A 19,875-nucleotide genomic window follows, 5' to 3' on the forward strand; every position below is an offset into this window, starting at 1 on the left:
CAAACACACCTCCAGGCTGTGTAAAGGCTATTTTACCAAGAAGGAGAGTGATGGAGTGCTGCATCAGATGACCTGGCCTCCTCAACCTCCTGACTTCAACCCAATTGAGATGGTTTGGGATGAGTTGGACTGCAGAGTGAAGAAAAAGCAGCCAACAAGTGCTCAGCATATGTGGGAACTCCTTCAAGACTGTTGGAAAAGCATTCTCGGAGTGTGCAAAGCTGTCCTCAAGGCAAAGCGTGGCTACTTTGAAGAACCTCAAATATAAACTATATATTTGAATTTGTTTAACACTTTTTTGATTACTACATGATTCAATGTGTTTTTTCATAGTTTTGATGCCTTCACTACAATGTACAAAATTGTTGTTGTTTTTTTAAATGATAATAATATATGTTTTTAAACATTGAATGAGTAGGTGTCCAAACTTTTGACTGGTACTATATATACACACGCTACCGTTCAAAAGTTTGGGGTCACTTAGAAATGTCCTTGTTTTTGAAAGAAAGTTAAATGTTTTGTCCATTAAAATAACATCAAATTGATCAGAAATACAGTGTAGACATTGTAATGTCGTAAATGACTTATAGCTGGAAACGGCTAATTTTTTATGGAATATCTACAAATGGGTACAGAGGCCCATTATCAGCAACCATCACTCCTGTGTTTCAATGGCACGTTGTGTTAGCTAATCCAAGTTTGTAATTTTAAAAGGCTTATTGATCATTAGAAAACCCTTTTGCAATTACGTTAGCACAGATGAAAGCTGTTGTTCTGATTAAAGATGCAATAAAACTGGCCTTCTCTAGACAAGTTGAGTATCTGGAGCATCAGCTTTGTGGGTTCGACTACAGGCTCAAAATGGCCAGAAACAAAGAACTGTCGTCTTCTGAAACTTGTCAGTATATTCTTGTTCTGACAAATGAAGGCTATTCCATGCGAGAAATTGCCAAGAAACTGAAGAGCTCGCACAACGCTGTGTACTACTTCTTTCACAGAACAGCGCAAACTGTGTCTGACCAGAATAGAAAGAGGAGTGGGAGGCCCCGATGCACAACTGAGCAAGAGGACAAGTACTTTAAAGTTTAAGTAAACTTCTGACCCACTTGAATTGTGATACAATGAATTACAAGTGGAATAATCTGTAAACAAGTTTTGGAAAAATGACTTGTGTCATGCAAAGTAGATGTTCTAACGGACTTGCCAAAACTATAGTTTTGTAAACTCCCAACTTCAACTTTGTGTGTGTAATAAATGTATATAGACACTGCTCAAAAAAATAAAGGGAACACTTAAACAACAATATAACTCCAAGTCAATCACACTTCTGTGAAATCAAACTGTCCACTTAGGAAGCAACACTGATTGACAATAAAAATGTCACATGCTGTTGTGTAAATGGAATAGATAACAGGTGGAAATTATAGGCAATTAGCAAGACACCCCCAATAAAGGAGTGGTTCTGCAGGTGGGGACCACAGACCACTTCTCAGTTCTTATGCTTCCTGGCTGATGTTTTGGTCACTTTTGAATGCTGGTGGTGCTTTCACTCTAGTGGTAGCATGAGACGGAGTCTACAACCCACACAAGTGGCTCAGGTAGTGCAGCTCATCCAGGATGGCATATCAATGTGAGCTGTGGCAAGAAGGTTTGCTGTGTCTGTCAGCGAAGTGTCCAGAGCATGGAGGCGCTACCAGGAGACAGGCCAGTACATCAGGAGACGTGGAGGCCGCCATAGGAGGGCAACAACCCAGCAGCAGGACCGCTACCTCTGCCTTTGTGCAAGGAAGAGCAGGAGGAGCACTGCCAGAGCCCTGCAAAATGACCTCCAGCAGGCCACAAATGTGCATGTGTCTGCTCAAACGGTCAGAAACAGAATCCATGAGGGTGGTATGAGTTCCCGACGTCCACAGGTGGGGGTTGTGCTTACAGCCTAACACCGTGCAGGACGTTTGACATTTGCCAGAGAACACCAAGATTGGCAAATCCACTGACGCCCTGTGCTCTTCACAGATGAAAGCAGGTTCACACTGAGCACATATGACAGACGTGACAGTCTGGAGACGCCGTGGAGAACGTTCTGCTGCCTGCAACATCCTCCAGCATGACCGGTTTGGCGGTGGGTCAGTCATGGTGTGGGGTGGCATTTCTTTGGGGGGGCGCAAAGCCCTCCATGTGCTCGCCAGAGGTAGCCTGACTGCCATTAGGAACCGAGATGGGATCCTCAGACCCCTTGTGAGACCATATGCTGGTGCGGTTGGCCCTGGGTTCCTCCTAATGCAAGACAATGCTAGACCTCATGTGGCTGGAGTGTGTCAGCAGTTCCTGCAAGAGGAAGGCATTGATGCTATGGACTGGCCTGCCCGTTCCCCGGACCTGAATCCAATTGAGCACATCTGGGACATCATGTCTCGCTCCATCCACCAACAACACGTTGCACCAGAGACTGTCCAGGAGTTGGCGGATGCTTTAGTCCAGGTCTGGGAGGAGATCCCTCAGGAGACCATCCGCCACCTCATCAGGATGGCCAGGCGTTGAAGGGAGGTCATACAGGCACGTGGAGGCCACACACACACACACACACACACACTACTGAGCCTCATTTTGACTTGTTTTAAGGACATTACATCAAAGTTGGATCAGCCTGTAATTTTTAGTGTGACTTCAAATCCAGACTTCCATGGGTTGATAAATTTGATTGCCATTGATAATTTGTGTGATTTTGTTGTCAGCACATTCAACAATGTAAAGAAAAAAGTATTTAATAAGAATATTTCATTCATTCAGATCTAGGATGTGTTATTTTAGTGTTCCCTTTATTTCATTGAGCAGTGTATATATCACAAGGGGGCATGCCAAGCATCCTGATGTCATGTGGTCAATTACACACAGTCAAAGATTGACTAATGAAGAAAGACAGGTGGAAGCAAGCATAACTCAAAGAGGTACGCAGATGTTTCTTGGGGGGGGGGGGGTCATTGGGGACAAAACTTGTTTAATTTATTTGAAGACTCATGGAGAAATGGGTCTTATATTAAAACCGTTTGGCTTGTATGGAGTGTCACATCAGCAGCTTTTCTATTCTAAGAGGCTACAGAAATTCTCAGGTTATAGCTCTACTCCCAACTCCAGTGACGTATTCTAACTGGCTGGCTGGCAGGCTAAACTTGAAGGCTACTGTTAGTCTGCCTATCTCGGTCTAACCAACTCAGTTCCTCCACACTGGCTATGGACAGCTGATTATGCCCACAAATTATTCACTCAATTAAAATTAAAAAAGGTAAAAACATAGGGCCATTTAAATTAGAAAAGGTACTTTGAAGCTAAGAAAAAAAACAGTTGATTTTTTTACTTATATTAACATGAAGTTGACTTTTGACAACAATTGACAATAGATAAAATCAGCCATGCAACGGAGTCCAGTAAACGGATTTTTGGCTCGATTGTTTTGTCAAGGGCAAGAGCAGAGAAAGTGGTGGGTTTCTAGTCTGAGCATGTTTCTGTGTTGACTTCAGGCAGAATAGGAAGCATTATCTGGCCAGTGTAACCGACAGGTGCAGTCTAAATTTAACCCGGTTGAGAAAGTCACTTCAGAGCACAAGTGTGTGTCTGCTGGCCCAGGGACAGGGTGCTGCATTTCGTCAAAAACAGTCCCGCTTCTTCTCCCCCAAGGTTCCGATTGACCACGTGTGACAAGAGTCAGAGATGCACCGACATGCCGGAAAAATGCTTCACGGTAGCCATTTCATGAAAGCTATTTTTTTTACTTTTATTAAGGCCATCACTGAAAGACAAGCTGAAAAGCCAGTGCCATTAGATACCATGTATGCTTATGAGCCTTTTATTGAACACCAGTGACTGTGTGCCAATTGCTGTACCTCTGCAACAATGGCATACTGTATTCATCGCTACGTGCCTTTTAGAGTAGTTTTTTATTATTACAAGTACACCGTAACACGCTCCTACTTATAGAAAACACATATGAAGCCATACATGCATACCTCCACCAGGTTGATGAGATGCAGGAAAAACTTCTGTGCATCCTGTTGTCTGTTGGAGGAGAACTCCGGGTGGCCATTGCTAACCAGGGCTTTGAACATCTTGAGAGATACACCCTTTGGCTGGTGCTGGAATGAGAACAAGGGGTCACACACACACACACACACACACACACACACACACACACACACACACAGAATGATTTGTCACCTGTCTAAGGGTGCATCAAGACAAGACGCCAAACCAAAACCATTGAAATGTGATTGGTGGTACTTCAGGAAAAAAATCAGATTCTGCTAAAAACATTCTGAATATCATGAGGCCAATTTCCAACTTGAGGCGATTTCAGCTACTCAAGTGAGGATTTGTTTCGACTTGAAAAGGGCTTTGCCGTCTTCGTTTTTCAATTGAAAAACAAATTTAATCAAGCAGAAACAAGTACAAATTATCCTTGAGATCCTTTCCCCACAAAAACAAGCAGTCAATCTGCAGACAATCATGACGGTCTTTATTGGCTGTGTGAGATTAATCATAAATCTCACAACAGCAGGTGCTGTAGTGTAGAGTCCCTCTATGTCGGTAATCTGTATAGTAAATACTTGAGGATTCAGGGCTGTATTGTACAGATTGGATTAGCAACAATTCACACTGCTCAAGCAAGACAAGTTGATATGCAGCAGCTAGCCATCTAGGCAATGAAAAATGGCAAAATGGCACATTTAACCCTTGTGTAGTCTTAACATTATGTATACTCCCTTGTCCTAAAGGTAAATAAATGACCTACCTTCACTAAACCCCTAAAATAAAGCAGCTTAATAGAATTTAACCCCAAATCTATTTTGCATGAAGAACCAACCTGTCATTCATCACAAACATTGTGAATATCTGGGTTTTCCCTCTTCACAATGCAGAAAGACTGCATTTAAATCAGTGGACACCACTGTTTTTTAACAAGAGATAGCACTTTTATAATCTAAGAAAGTAACAAATGTGCAGAAAGTAGTTTTGAATGCATTTTATTGAAGGGAAACAATAACAGTCTTGAACTTTTTTGGCAACATTGTGATATATTCATATTTACACTGTACAATGAGGAATTCAACTACAAAATATTAGCCTTCACCCATTTTTTTAAACTTTGCCCCCACTCACAAGGTGAAAAACAACAATCAATAAGAATAAAACAAGATAGATACAAAACAAAAACATGAAGAACATAAATCAATCAACTAGTTAGCACATGTAGGCCAGTATGCAAGTGTGTGTGCATGGACTTTTCAGATGCATTTCTGACATGTGCAGCACATAGTATTTGTTTACAGTCCTTCTTTGGGGGGCAGAATTGGCATCAGGACAAGATTCAGCCTCCCGAACAGCTTTCACAAGCGCTGCAGAGGCTGCTGTGTGGGGGAGGCACTCCCTTCTTTGAATGTGTGGGGTTGCAAGTGCCTTTCCCAACTGCTCCAGGAACACCCTCCTCTTGTTCCGTTTATCAGTCATCCGGGTAGGGTTGATCTTGTTCCATATCACGAAGGCATTATATGAGGACATATCAATGATGTTATGGAAGATGACCAGTGGCCAGTGGGCAGTAATCATCCTGTAGCTGTAAGTCCCAATCACCTTGTCCAGGTTGTCCACGCCTCCTTTGTTGTGGTTGTAGTTGGTGAGAATTTATCCACAGGATTTTCAAAGTGCTGGTAATGCGTTCAGATTTCTATTACCTGAAGCATGTGCAGAACCATGTAAACACGAGCTCGGCTAGAATGCATGCGTCTCGTGCATGGATTTTGATCTTGTGCACATGCTTCAGTGATAGAAATCTGAATGCACTACAAGCACTTTGAAAAAAGTTTGTAATTAAACTTTCCTGTAGGTAACACATTTGGAAAGTATTCAGACCCATTGACTTTATCCACATTTTGATACGTTACAGCCGTATTCTAAAATGGTTTCCCCTCAATCTACACACAATACCCCATAATGACAAACAGGTTTAGATTTTTTTCCAAATTCATTACAAATTAAACTAAATATTACAACTAAGTCTTCTTGGGTATGATACCTCAAGCATGGCACACCTCTATTTGGGGAGTGTCTCACACTCTTCTCTGTCAATACTCTCAAGCTCCGTCAGGTTGGATGGGGAGCATTGCAGCTATTTTCAGGTATCTCTAGAGATGTTCGATTGGGTTCAAGTCCAGCCTGGCTGGGCCACTGAAGGACACTCAAAGACTTGTCCCGAAGCCACTCCTGCTTTGTCTTGGCTGTGTGATTAGGGTCATTGTCCTGTTGGAAGGTGAACGTTCTCCCCAGTCTGAGGTCCTGAGCGTTCTGGAGTAGGTTTTCATCAAGGATCTCTGTACTTTGCTCCATTCATCTTTCTTTCGATCCTTACTAGTCTCCCAGTCCCTGCCTCGGAAAAACATCCCCCACAGCATGATGCTGGCACCACCATAGGGATGGTGCCAGGTTTCCTCCAGACAGAGAGTTATTGTTTCTCATGGTCAGAGTTCTTTAGGTGCCTTTTGGACAATGCCTTCGACCACATGTCTTGGTTGATCTAGCTAACGTTAGCTAGCTACATGGTTGACACTACAGCTAGCTAGTGACAACCTAATGTAATAGCTATTTAGTTATTGCCACACACACACACATCTGATTAATTTGATCACTCTTTATGCCAATGACAAGTTGGCTAGTTAGCCAACAAGCAGAGACCATATGGGGAGCTAAAAACACGTTAAACTTTGTCTGTCAGATACTTGGTTAGCCAAAGCTAGCCATTTGATTTGCACTCGCCCTCAAAAAACACAGCAGAATTGTATCTGAGAAATACTTCTTACTCCAGAAATATACAATATTACAAAAGGCAGAAGGTAATTAAACTTACCTCTGATCGCATTTGGCTAAGAACCCACAAACAAAAATATCCTCAGGCATGAAGACGTACGCTTCACTTCAAGAGCCGTGGTGGAGATACAGGGTTTGATGGAGTTTTGATGACAAGCTATTTTGAATACATTTCATTGGTCAAGGGGTTGTGAAACATTCATACAGACGTAAAGGGTAAAGGGGAACCAATAGATTCATGTAAAATCACTAAATTTGGAGGTTTTCCTCCGACAGTGATGACATGAAATATCTATCAACCTTCGTAACTGAAGTGATTTGGTAAAATGTAACGTAGTAAAAAATTAAGTTACTTCCCTCAGAAATTACTTGAGTAAGAGTACAAGTACAGCCCACAGAGAGTAACTAGTTCCTCCAAAAATTCAAAGAGCAATGCAAGAAGCCTACTACAGACTACTTGAACTGATGCCAAGTGGACCTGCAGTCTAAGTTAATGTATAGCCTACAAACACAACTTCCAGCTGACCCCTGCCTGGCTGTGATTCTAAATATAAAAAATTCATTCATTCAAATCCTCCTGCTGCAGGATTATGTTCCTTCTGCAACAAAAGGGGGCAAATTAAGATCCAACATCTAGACAAACCCAAAATAAATTGGGGACAAATATTGGGTTATAATATTGAAAATATATATTTTTTAAAGACATGCAACACAGCCTTACTTTTTTTAAACTACAAGTTAATCAGAAGGAGAAATAATGTATATTGACAGAAGAGAATACATATTTCTGCACAAGTCCCTTCCTTTTTCCATTCTGCCAGGCAACGGTGTTCCACTCAGCTGTCTGTGTCCAAAACTAGCCGAGGCCTCAGATGAAATGCAGAGCCACATTCCTATCCATTACTGCTGTGGCTAATAAGGGCTAAGATAAATCAGGGGTAAAAAAACATAGGATGTTTTAAAATAGGCGTTTAGTGCTTCATTTCCTTATTTCATAGCCTTTTACTGTATACAGTGTCATCAGAAAATATTAAACACCCCTTGACTTATTCCACATTTTGTTGTGTTACAGCCTGAATTCAAAATGGAGTAATTTGATTTTGTTTCCCCATCTACACACAATACCCCATAATGACAAAGTGAAAACATGCAAATGTATTGAAAACGAAATACAGAAATATTGCATTTCCATAAGTATTCACACCCCTGAGACAATACTTTGTAGAAGCACCTTTGGCAGCGATTATGGCTGTGAGTCTTTATGGATAAGTCTCTAAGAGCTTTCCACACTTGAATTGTGCAACATTTGGCCATTATTCGTCTTTAAATTCTTCAAACTCTGTCAAATTGGTTGTTGATCATTGCTAGACAACCATTTAAATCTTGCCATAGATTTCCAAATGTCAAAAGTGTCACTCGGCCACATTCACTGTCTTCTTGGTAAGAAACTCCATTGTAGCATTGGCCTTGTGTTTTAGGTTATTGTACTGCTGAAAGCTGAATTAATCTTCGAGTGTCTGGTGGAAAGCAGACAACCAGGTTTTCCTCTAGGATTTTGCCTGTGCTTAGATCCATTCAGTTTCTTTTTATCCTGAAAAACTCATCAGTCCTTAATTAACAATTACAAGCATACTCATAACATGATCCAGCCACCACTATGATTGAAAATATGAAGAGTGGAATTCAGTAATATGTTGTATTGGATTTGCCTCAAACATAACACTTCGTATTCAGGACAAAAAGATAAATTGCTTTGCCACATTTTTTGCAGTTGAACTTGTGTTGTTGAATGTTTTTATTCTGTACACGCTTCCTTTTCACTCTGTCAATTAGGTTAGTATTGTGGAGTAACTACAATGTTGTTGATCCATCCTGAAAGTTTAATGACTTTGATTGGGGACTTTAAAAACAGTTCTCTTCTATTTTCCTAAAATCTCTGAGTGGTTTCCTTCCTTTCCGGCAACTGAGTTAGGAAGGACACCTGTATGTTTGTAGTGACTGGATATATTGATACACCATCCAAAGAGGAATTAATAACTTCATGCTCAAAGGGATGGTCAAGGTCTGTTTGTTTTTTTACCCATCTACCAATAGCTACCCTTCCTTGCGAGGCATTGGATAACTTCCCTGGTCTTTGTGGTTGAAATTCACTGCTTGACTGAGGGACCTTTCAGATAATTGTATGTGTGGGGTGCATAGATGAGGTAGTTATTTTTTTAAATCACGTTAAACACTTATTGCCCACAGAACGAGTCCATGAAACTTTAGGCTTGCCATAATAAAGTGGTTGAATACTTACTTACTTATTCACTCATTTCAGATTTTCATTGTTTTATAACATTTGTCAAATATTCTAAAAACATCATTACACTAACATTATGGGATATTGTGTGTACACCAGTGACAACAAATCTCAATTTAATCCATTTTAAATTCAGTCTGTAACATAACAAAAGGTGTAAAATGGGTGTGAATACTTTCTGAAGGCACTGTAACCACATAGGTGAAAGCACTTTAATTTGAAACATGCTGCCCTCAACCAATTAAATCCAATCAGATTATTATCTAGAAGGTAAAGGGGCCAAAAAGGAAGAGCCATGTTCAACATGAATATAGAAGCTGGATATTGGCGAACCTGTTGTCATACATATAGATCTAGAGCATCCCAAACATGCTCAATGGGTGACATGTCTGGCGAGTGTGCAGGCCATGGAAGAACCAGGACAGTTTTACAGTTTATACAGAAATTCCTCGGTTGTGCAAATCTGCAGTTTCATCAGCTACCCGGGAAGCTGTTCTCAGACAATCCCACAGGTGAAGAAGCTGGATGCGGAGGTCCTGGGCTGGCATGGTTACATGTGGTCTGCGGTTGTGAGGCCGGTTGGACGTACTGCCAAATTTTCTAACACGACGTTGGAGGTGACTTATGGTAGAGAAATTAACTTTCAATTCTCAGGCAACAGCTCTGGTGGACATTCCTGCACTCAGCATGCCAATTACATGCTCCATCAAAACATCGGTGGCATTGTGTTTTGTGACAAAACTGCACATTTTGGAGTGGCATTTTATTGTCCCCAGCACAAGGTGCACCTGTGTTTAATCAGTTTCTTGATATGCCACACCTGTCAGGTGGATGGATTATCTTGGCAAAGGAGAGCATCTCACTAACAGGAATGTAAAAAATGTGGGCACAAAATTTGAGAGAAATTAGCTTTTTGGGCGTATTCTAGGATCTTTTATTTCAGCTCATGAAACATGGGACCAATTTAAGTGGAAAAGTGGAAAACCACACTACAGGCTGATCCAACTTTGATGTAATGTCCTTAAAACAAGTCAAAATGAGGCTCAGTAGTGTGTGTGGCCTCCACGTGCCTGTATGACCTCCCTACAACGCCTGGGCATGCTCCTGATGAGGTGGTGGATGGTCTCCCGAGGGATCTCCTACCAGACCTGGACTAAAGCATCCGCCATCTCCTGGACAGTCTGTGGTGCAACGTGGCGTTGGTGGATTGAGCGAGACATGATGTCCCAGATGTGCTCAATTGGATTCAGGTCTGGGGAACGGGTGGGCCAGTCCATAGCATCAAAGCCTTCTTCTTGCAGGAACTGCTGACACACTCCAGCCACATGAGGTCTAGCATTGTCTTGCATTAGGAGGAACCCAGGATCTCATCTCGGTACCTAATGGCAGTCAGGCTACCTCTGGCGAGCACATGGAGGGCTGTGCGGCCCCCTAAAGAAATGCCACCCCACACCATGACTGACCCACCGCCAAACCGGTCATGCTGGAGGATGTTGCAGGCAGCAGAACGTTCTCCACGGCGTCTCCAGACTCTGTCACGTCTGTCACATGTGCTCAGTGTGAATCTGCTTTCATCTGTGAAGAGCACAGTGCGCCGGTGGCGAATTTGCCAATCTTGGTGTTCTCTGGCAAATGCCAAACGTCCTGCACGGTGTTGGGCTGTAAGCACAACCCCCACCTGTGGATGTCGGGCCCTCATACCACCCTCATGGAGTCTGTTTCTGACCGATTGAGCAGACACATGCACATTTGTGGCCTGCTGGAGGTCATTTTGCAGGGCTCTGGCAGTGCTCCTCCTTGCACAAAGGTGGAGGTAGCGGTCCTCCTGCTGTTGTTGCCCCCCTACGGCCTCCTCCACGTCTCCTGATGTACTGGCCTGTCTCCTGGTAGCGCCTCCATGCTCTGGACACTACGCTGACAGACACAGCAAACCTTCTTGCCACAGCTCGCATTGATGTGCCATCCTGGATGAGCTGCACTACCTGAGCCACTTGTGTGGGTTGTAGACTCCGTCTCATGCTACCACTAGAGTGAAAGCACTGCCAGCATTCAAAAGTGACCAAAACATCAGCCAGGAAGCATAGGAACTGAGAAGTGGTCTGTGGTCACCACCTGCAGAACCATTCCTTTATTGGGGGTGTCTTGCTAATTGCCTATAATTTCCACCTGTTGTCTATTTCATTTGCACAACAGCATGTGAAATTTATTGTCAATCAGTGTTGCTTCCGAAGTGGACAGTTTGATTTCACAGAAGTGTGATTGACTTGGAGTTACATTGTGTTGTTTAAGTGTTCCCTTTATTTTTTTGAGCAGTGTATATCAAGAAATGTGAACAGCGGAAAAAGTAATGAAGACCGTGCAGAACAAACGTTCTGGAGAAAGACATTTTTACAAATGCTTATGCATTGTTCACACTACCCCTATAGAATTATTTTTGCTTGTTCATGTAATGAGAACAATCGGAAACCAATAACATTCTGTTTGACCTGAATGCAGACTCCTCATTAAATTACATTTGCATTACTAGAATTTAAAAAAACTAGTGGCTGAATAATGACCGGAGAGGAAAAGTACAGTACACTAGTTAACCAACAGCTCTTTCGCCTACTTATCTGGAAACCACAAAACAAAAACATTCTCCAAATTGCCATTTGTCAGTCTGTAATTTTGCATGCTCACATTATACCCAGATATCGAGCTGGACGTACCCAGTCTAATACCTTGTATTCTTCTTTCATCACCTGTTCAATGAGCTCGGATTTCATTGGTGGTTTGGAGTACAGGCCTGAGAGGAGTCCGTGGCCCAGTTTAGCCCTGGTGGATAAACAAAAACAAACCAAAGGATTAGTGACAAACCAACATGGCCTGTCCTATTACACAAGCTTTCATTGTAATTCAGTAGATCCTCAAACCTGACTATGGAAAAGCTCTTTGCCAACACCATCAACATACAAACAAAAAAGTAAAGAAATTGGTCAAGAGTGTAAACTGGCAAACACATATGACCCATTACACATGCTTGCATTGTAACAGCTACTCAAACTACTAAGAACAAAAGAGACTGGGCAACACCAGTGGTAAACAACTTGCTGATTTATGTGACGAGCTAAATCAAATCAACATGGTGAGGGTGATAAACATGATAACTACGTTATTTAACTGTGTATTGACTTACATTTGTGTGCTGAAGTCTGTGCTGGGGTCAAGAGGTGAGTAGTCATATATCCTCTGTAGATTTCCAACATACCTAGAGATTAAAAACAGACATCAGACAATATGAGATTGAACACTACATCCATCCACTCGTACAAACCTGCCACTTACAGTACTGTAGGTATTGTTCTGCAACTATTTTATTTATTTATCCATTATTTTACCAGGTAAGTTGACTGAGAACACGTTCTCATTTTCAACAACGACCTGGGGAATAGTTACAGGGGAGAGGAGGGGGATGAATGAGCCAATTGTAAACTGGGGATTATTAGGTGACCGTGATGGTTTGAGGGCAAATATTGAGGGCAATTATTATCCAATGATGCGTACAAAACATGTAATAAGACCTTTAGGTCAAGTCACTTTTCTTTCATAGTCATCTTCATCGGTGTTGTTGTATGAGGGCGAAACATGACGACGACCCCCCCCCCCCATACCCCCACGCCCAACATCCTGATTTACTATGTTTATTCCGGTCCATCCTGGAGGCCTCGCTCTCGATCTCCCTGTATCCCTCTCCCACACCATCCCAGATGCTAGTAATACTTACGCCCTCTGGAACTCAGGGATGCTGAAGAGGACCTGCATGATGGTGCCCAGGTAGCAGCTGTTGCCCAGGTTCTTGATGCCCGTGAAACCCGAGCCGTACACTGCCTTCAGCTTCATGCCCGACTCCTGGATCACCTCCCACTCGCTGACTCGTGGCCGCATGCCGTTTGTGTTGTCTGTGTTGTGGTGGCCGTTATCTGTTCCATTCTGTTCAATCAACGGAATAAAAAGAGGGAGACCCCATTCACAATGCGGGTCCAGCCACACCCAGAGACATTTGATATTATTCAGGGGGGCACATTCTATGTGCCCCCCATTTCCATTCCGTTCTATGTGAAATGGAAATGGCTGTTTGATACAGGCTACTTTTGGTGACATTGACAGACAGTAGTTGTTGAAAGTCATCTAATTGTATTCCTACAATGACGGCAAGACGTACCCGCTGAATCGGTATAATGTCTATTCCAAAGTGTTGCAAGTGTTCGGATATTTGCGGGTCCAGGACTGCTTCTTCTTCATCGAACGAATAAATATCTGGGAGAGAAAATCAAAACAGTTAAACCTAGTTACAAGTGAATTGCAACTCGTAACGTCACGAACAACAAATTGAAGTAGGTTTATTGTCAGTTTATACACAACACAAGGGACAGTTTAGTAGAGACGGTCTGCTTTATACTAATGGAGGAATTAAAAACACTGAAATCAGGCCAGTTTTTTGTTTTCCCCCAATATGTGTCACTGACCTGCTATGTCTGGGGTGAGGTTGTCCAGCTTGACCGCCAGGGGGAAGTTAGTGTCCTTGAAGTGGTCCAAGGCGTGGCCGTTTCCTCCGGAACCATCAAAGAACCACTTCCCACAAAGCACCGCTCCGTCCGACAGGTTCAACCACAGGTTCTCTTTCATCTCACACTTCTGACATTTCCATCCACTGAGAAGAGAGGGGACAGGAGGGAAACATTGAGTCATATCACATATTGCTCTTATACATTTGTTTCAGTGTTGTTTTTCCTTGCAGGACAAAATGGCAAGAATGTCCGAAAAGCATTCCCTCTCATTGGGGTTAATTTGTTGACCTGAATTATGTTCAATGTTTCAATGTTTTAACGTTTCTCATTACAAAGCACTTCTTAACGCTAGTGCTTTATAATGCTATATAATAGGACTTCCATGTCAGGCAAAAGGCTCTGTAACGTTACAGAGTACCTTGGCTTCAGACGCCTAAGAAAACACCTGTTGATTGGAGAGCTGCTGAGAAATGGGTCGGCCAAGTTAATCCAAGTGCTCTGGTGTGTCCCATCATGTTTTGTGCACCTCAAAGAGTGACAGAGTTGACGCAGCTGCACATGGGTGTCCGCTTGGGGTTATATTTAGTGTGGTAACCTTCTGTCTCATCTACAGAGTGGCCCAGCCGCATTCGGACCAATCTAAATTCGCTACCGTTCATAATGACCATCCTTAGCACAGGAAATTGATTGACCAGTTGCTGAGAAGTCTACCTATGACAAGCATGCCAGTATAATACATCTGAAAGAGAGCATATTCTTTCTGCGTATGTAGGCCTATGTGATCTGACCTTGGGAATATTCAACCAGGAGAGATTCCTTGATATGGGGGCAGAATCAGACAAGTAAAGCGGAGGGACGCGCAAGTAAATTAAGTAAATTGTTCTCGAAGTGGGCTCGCGGAGGTACTGCAGGGGTCCAGACCTCAAAATATATATATTTTTAAAATACAAATTACATTTAATTGTCTTAATGCATATTAAACACATTTTGGGATCCGTGGAATAAGTTAAGAGGGTGCAATACAATGTAATATTAATTTACATTAACCCTGGGCAACATTGGCCTGGGAGGCTCACAGGGATATTGGTATCCACAGTCCTCCACAAATTATACATTTTTCAACTCAATACCTCCTGCATTCCCCACCCCAATTTTTTTTTTTACATAAATGCACTGTAATTCAAGCTGTTAAATAGGTCCAACTCAGCCATTTTTTATCTGTACTTAACAAAAATATAAACGCAAAATGTAAAGTGTTGGTCCCATGTTTTATGAGCTGAAATAAAAGATCCCAGAAATGTTCCATTGGCACAAAAAGCTTATTTCTCTCTAATTTGGTGCACAAATTTGTTTACATCCCTGTCATTCAGCATTTATACTTTGTCAAGATAATTCATCCACCTGATAAGTTGCAGCATATCAAGAAGCTGATTAAACAGCATGATCATTAGACAGGTGCACCTTGTGCTGGAGAGAATAAAAGGCCACAAAAAATGTGCAGTGCCACAGATGTCTGAAGTTTTGAGTGAGTGTGCAATTGGTATGCTGACTGCAGGAATGTCCACCAGAGCTGCTGCCAAATAATTTAATGTTTCATTCTCTACCATAAGCCTCCTCCAATGTCATTTTAGAGAATTTGGCAGTACGTCCAATCCGGCCTCACAACCGCAGACCATGTGTAACCACGCCAGCCCAGGACGTCCACATCCAGCTGCTCCACCTGTGGGATTGTCTGAGACCAGCCACCCGTACATCTGATGAAACTGAGAAGTATTTCTGTCTGTAATAAAGCCATTTTGTGGGGAGTTGGTGGGCCTGGCTCCTAAGTGGGTGGGCCTATAACACCCCAGGCCTACCCTTGCCTAGTCATGTGTAATCCATAGATTAGCGTCAATAATTCATTTATTTCAATTTACTATCTCGTTGAAATTGTTGCATGTTCCAATTATATTTGTGTTCAGTATAAATACAAAATCATTTCTGGGTAACAACTTTACTGTGAATATTTTTAATAAAATATTCTAAAATAACCAAAACTTCCTCAAGCAATCATTTTGGTAGGAGTGGTCTGAGTGGTGACGGGAAAACTGAAAACAAGCCGTTATTGGCAGAGGTTTGGAACTCTTACCGCCTGGTGATGTCACCGATTCAGGCTGAAATTTCAGCCAGTCTTTTCAAACAGCTCTTACGCTGAAGGGCACTATCATTTTCACAATATTATTCCAACCTCACTTGGTATATATTACCACACAATACCAAACATTAGGAACACCTTCGCAATATTGAGTTGCACCCCTTGCTTTTGCACCTCAACTCGTCGGGGCATGGACTCTACAAGGCGTCGAAAGCATTTCACAGGGATGCTGTTGGCCCATGTTGCCTCCAATGCTTCCCACAGTTGTTTCAAGTTGGCGAGTTCTCCATTGGGTGGAGGACCCTTCTTGATACACACTGGAAACTATTAAGTGTGAAAAATGCAGCAGCGTTGCAGTGCTTGACACACTCAAACCCATGCGCCTGGCAGCTACTACCTACCGTACCCTATTGAAAGGCACTTTGATTTTTTTGTCTTGCTCATTCACTCTCGGAATGGCACACAGACAGTACATGTCTCAATTACCTCAAGGCTTAAAAATCCTTCTTTAACCTGTCTCCTCCCCTTCACATAAACTTATTGAAATGGATTTAACAAGTGAACATAGCTTTCACCTGGATTCACCTTGTCATGGAAAGAGCAGGTGTTTATAATCTTTTGTATACTCCTGTAACGAATCTCTTCTTCGTCTGAAGAGGAGTAGGAAGGATCGGACCAATATGCAGTGTGGTAAGTGTCCATGTTAATATATTAGACTGAACACACAAAAACAAAATAACAAAGCGAATGGAAGAAACAAAACAGTTCTGTAAGGTAACATATACTAAACAGAAAACAACTACCCACAAATCATAGTGGGAACACAGGCTACCTAAGTAGCGACGATTGACAGCTGCCTCTGATTGGGAACCATACCAGGCCAAAAGCAGAAATACAAAACATAGAACAAAAACATTAAATGCCCACCCCAACTCACGCCTTGACCAAACTAAAACAGAGACGTAAAAAAGGAACTTAGGTCAGGACGTGACAACTCCATGTATATAAAACACAGAAAAATCAAGTTTTTGACTGCACAGGGCCTTTAAAAACACCAACTTTTTGTCAATGCCTCATGGCAAAATGTGTAGTACTGCAGGATATTAGCTTTAAAGCTGCAACCAAACAGCTCTCTGCCACATGACAAAAAGCGTAGAAATGTAGGAAATTCACTTGAAAACCGCAAAATTCTCTCTCCAATGCTTTAAAAATGTTCCTTCCCAGGGACAGAGACTTGGTTCATCCAGCTATGCACTGCCAAAGTCATAGTAAAACTCCTTGTATGCTATTTCATGTATCACTTCGGTTGTTCTGATTATGGAGGGGTCCGTGATGAATTTGCTATCACAAAAGTGGTAGACAGACCCAAAGAGTTTGAGAACTTCCTGCATTATTAAGTAACTCAGAAAAAAAAACTAAACCACACCAGAAACACCAGAGGACCCACAAACTAGCAGCAACACAAGAAACACAAAATGACACCAGACATACATATTCTACAGATGGGTGACGGGGACGTTGATCTGAAGCCACCGTCCACCATAATGGCGTATCTACATTATTGCAATACAGTTGTTAGTCCAATCAGTAGGCAATTCGTTACCTGGGTGGGATCCTCACGCCGTTGTCCTGCTGTCGAAGACTCCTGGCATGTTTGGAAACCTGGATCTCCTCGTCCCAGGAGTCGGGCTCCTGTTTTTTGTAGGCTGATGCAGCGTTGAGCACGGCATCGCAGGCTATTGTCACCTGGGAGTCACGGGACACACAGGAGGCATTAGATCTACTGACTGGGGAGATGTGAATCACTGACATGCGATGTGAATGTGATGTGATTGTGATTCACTGACGTGAAACACTGAATCACTGAAATAATAAGACGAGGACTAGTCACAGGTCTAGGACTGTGGTGCATACAAGAGGATATATAACCTGATCCCAGTTAGATCAGTGAGGATAAGAGAGAGGATATGTTCCTGAAACCGTGTTAATAATATAGAGTATCATGGTAATGTCTCGCTGATTTGTCTTTCACCATCACTGGTAGGGGAGTAAGCCTGTAACAGGGGATAACGTAACAACGCCAAATAAATGTCACTTTTAAATCATGTAATAAGTGTTTTTTTTATATAATGTAACAAATGGATAATGTAGTAAATCTCCATAAAAGTTGTTAAAACAGTTGAATGATAATCTAATAGATAAATTATTACTTATTATATTTATTACATTTTCCGTTGGCTATTACATTATCAGGTTTGTAAAAATGTTTATTAATCATGTTATTACATTATTCGTTGAAGTTATGACATCAAATTCCATATTATAATGCAGATAGACATTGGACAGACTAAATTGTTATTACAGTACCAATACTACTAATAGGAGGTCATGCCCATTATACTATATACATGATTAACACAACACAGGTTTATTTATTTATTTTACCTTTATTTAACTAGGCAAGTCAGTTAAGAACACATTCTTATTTTCAATGACAGTGGGTTAACTGCCTGTTCAGAGGCAGAATGATAGATTTGTACCTTGTCAGCTTGGGGATTTGAACTTGCAACCTTCTGGTTACTAGTCCAACGCTCTAACCACTAGGCTACCCTGCCGCCCCAGGTTAAATTATATACATACCAGGTTTGGAGTCAATTTATTTTCCAGTTAATTCGGTCAAGTAAAACCAATTCAAAATGATCCAAATTGAAAAGCATTGAAGAAAATTGGAATTTCAGTGTACCTCCTGAACTGACAACAATATTAGGAATGTTTGATATACTCAGCGTAAATTAATATACATTATATGTATATTTATATTGCGGTCTCTGACATTTATTACATTTGGAATATATGAGTATTGTTTATTTTGTTAGAGCTAGAAACAAGCATTTCGCTGCTCTTGTGATAACATCTGCAAATCTGTGTACGCAACCAAAAAAACTTTGATTTGACTTATTGGTAACACTTTTCTTGACACCCAGCGTTATACCATGTCATAATAACAACTGATATAACTTGCCATAAGTTATGTGGTCATAACACTGTTATGACACATTTTGACCTATTGTGACATGTTTTATGGCAGGTTATGACTACATGAGTGTAAAAACCCACAAAACTGAAAACATATTAGACCATAGCCTGTGTCAACAGTATGTTTTTGTCATATATTTTTTTAATTATTTTTTTATTATTGACCATATTAAATTATCATTGTAATTTCACACATTGATGTCAGATATGCGCGCCTACCCCAATGCTCTGTTGTTGATGACTGGGGTGAATGCAAGAGCAGGACAAGACACCCTCTTTTTGACTGATGACTGATATAAGGGAATGTACGTAATAGGCTTAAGATGGTCATAATGCTTCGACAGTGTCATAAAGTGTATTTTCTTAGTCCGAGTAAAGTGACACAGGATGGTCATAATGCTTCATGACAAGGGTCATAAAGTTATTAAAAGGAAGAAAAAAAAACATGACTAAATAATTGATTATAACAAAGGATTTAAGAAAAAACACTTTCAAACGAAAGGAAACTTCTTGGCAGGGAAAAAAACAAATTTGAATAAATGTGAGTTGATACTCTTATGTAGGTGTCATAACCAGTACATGCACACAATGGCTTTCACAACCATAAGACCTTGTGGGGAACAAAATAACACAGCATGCAAAGAAAAGAAAATCACAGGATTCCCAAGGCATCGGAAAACATGATATGCAAGGCAAAGGACGGTGCGTGAACCACCGTTTCCCTTCAGAATGCATGGCTCACAGAGGGCACGGGCACACACTCACTGACCAGTGCAGGCAACTCCTCAATATTTGGCAAGGGGATCTCAAAGTGGTCTGGAAATATGATGAGCTTGGCCTCGTCTTCACAATCGTACTCATCTCCGTTAAAATCACGGTTTAGTTCTAAATCTGCAAGAGAGGAAACAGACATTGACATTCAGTTACCATAAAACAGTGAGTGGTGCCTTTCACGAAGCATGTGTCTTGGCTAGATAGGATAAAAGTGACATGATAGGATCAAA

The 19,875-nt window shown here is 41.6% G+C and overlaps 1 protein-coding gene across 1 annotated transcript in view; it reads right to left on the bottom strand.

The window, feature by feature from the left end:
* The window catches only part of LOC135512536 (ubiquitin carboxyl-terminal hydrolase 13-like), a 52,462-nt gene that overhangs the window by 19,202 nt on the left and 13,385 nt on the right, over positions 1 to 19,875 (bottom strand). The window contains exons 4-11 of the mRNA XM_064934659.1: positions 19,641 to 19,762; positions 17,439 to 17,581; positions 13,660 to 13,844; positions 13,356 to 13,450; positions 12,918 to 13,123; positions 12,330 to 12,401; positions 11,875 to 11,968; positions 4,002 to 4,127 (exon numbers count right to left, since the gene is read on the bottom strand). Of these exons, the coding sequence (XP_064790731.1) occupies positions 4,002 to 4,127; positions 11,875 to 11,968; positions 12,330 to 12,401; positions 12,918 to 13,123; positions 13,356 to 13,450; positions 13,660 to 13,844; positions 17,439 to 17,581; positions 19,641 to 19,762 (1,043 nt within the window). The remainder of the gene's footprint in view (positions 1 to 4,001; positions 4,128 to 11,874; positions 11,969 to 12,329; positions 12,402 to 12,917; positions 13,124 to 13,355; positions 13,451 to 13,659; positions 13,845 to 17,438; positions 17,582 to 19,640; positions 19,763 to 19,875) is intronic.

This window comes from Oncorhynchus masou, chromosome 24 (genome assembly GCF_036934945.1).
Source record: "Oncorhynchus masou masou isolate Uvic2021 chromosome 24, UVic_Omas_1.1, whole genome shotgun sequence".
NCBI lineage: Eukaryota > Metazoa > Chordata > Actinopteri > Salmoniformes > Salmonidae > Oncorhynchus > Oncorhynchus masou.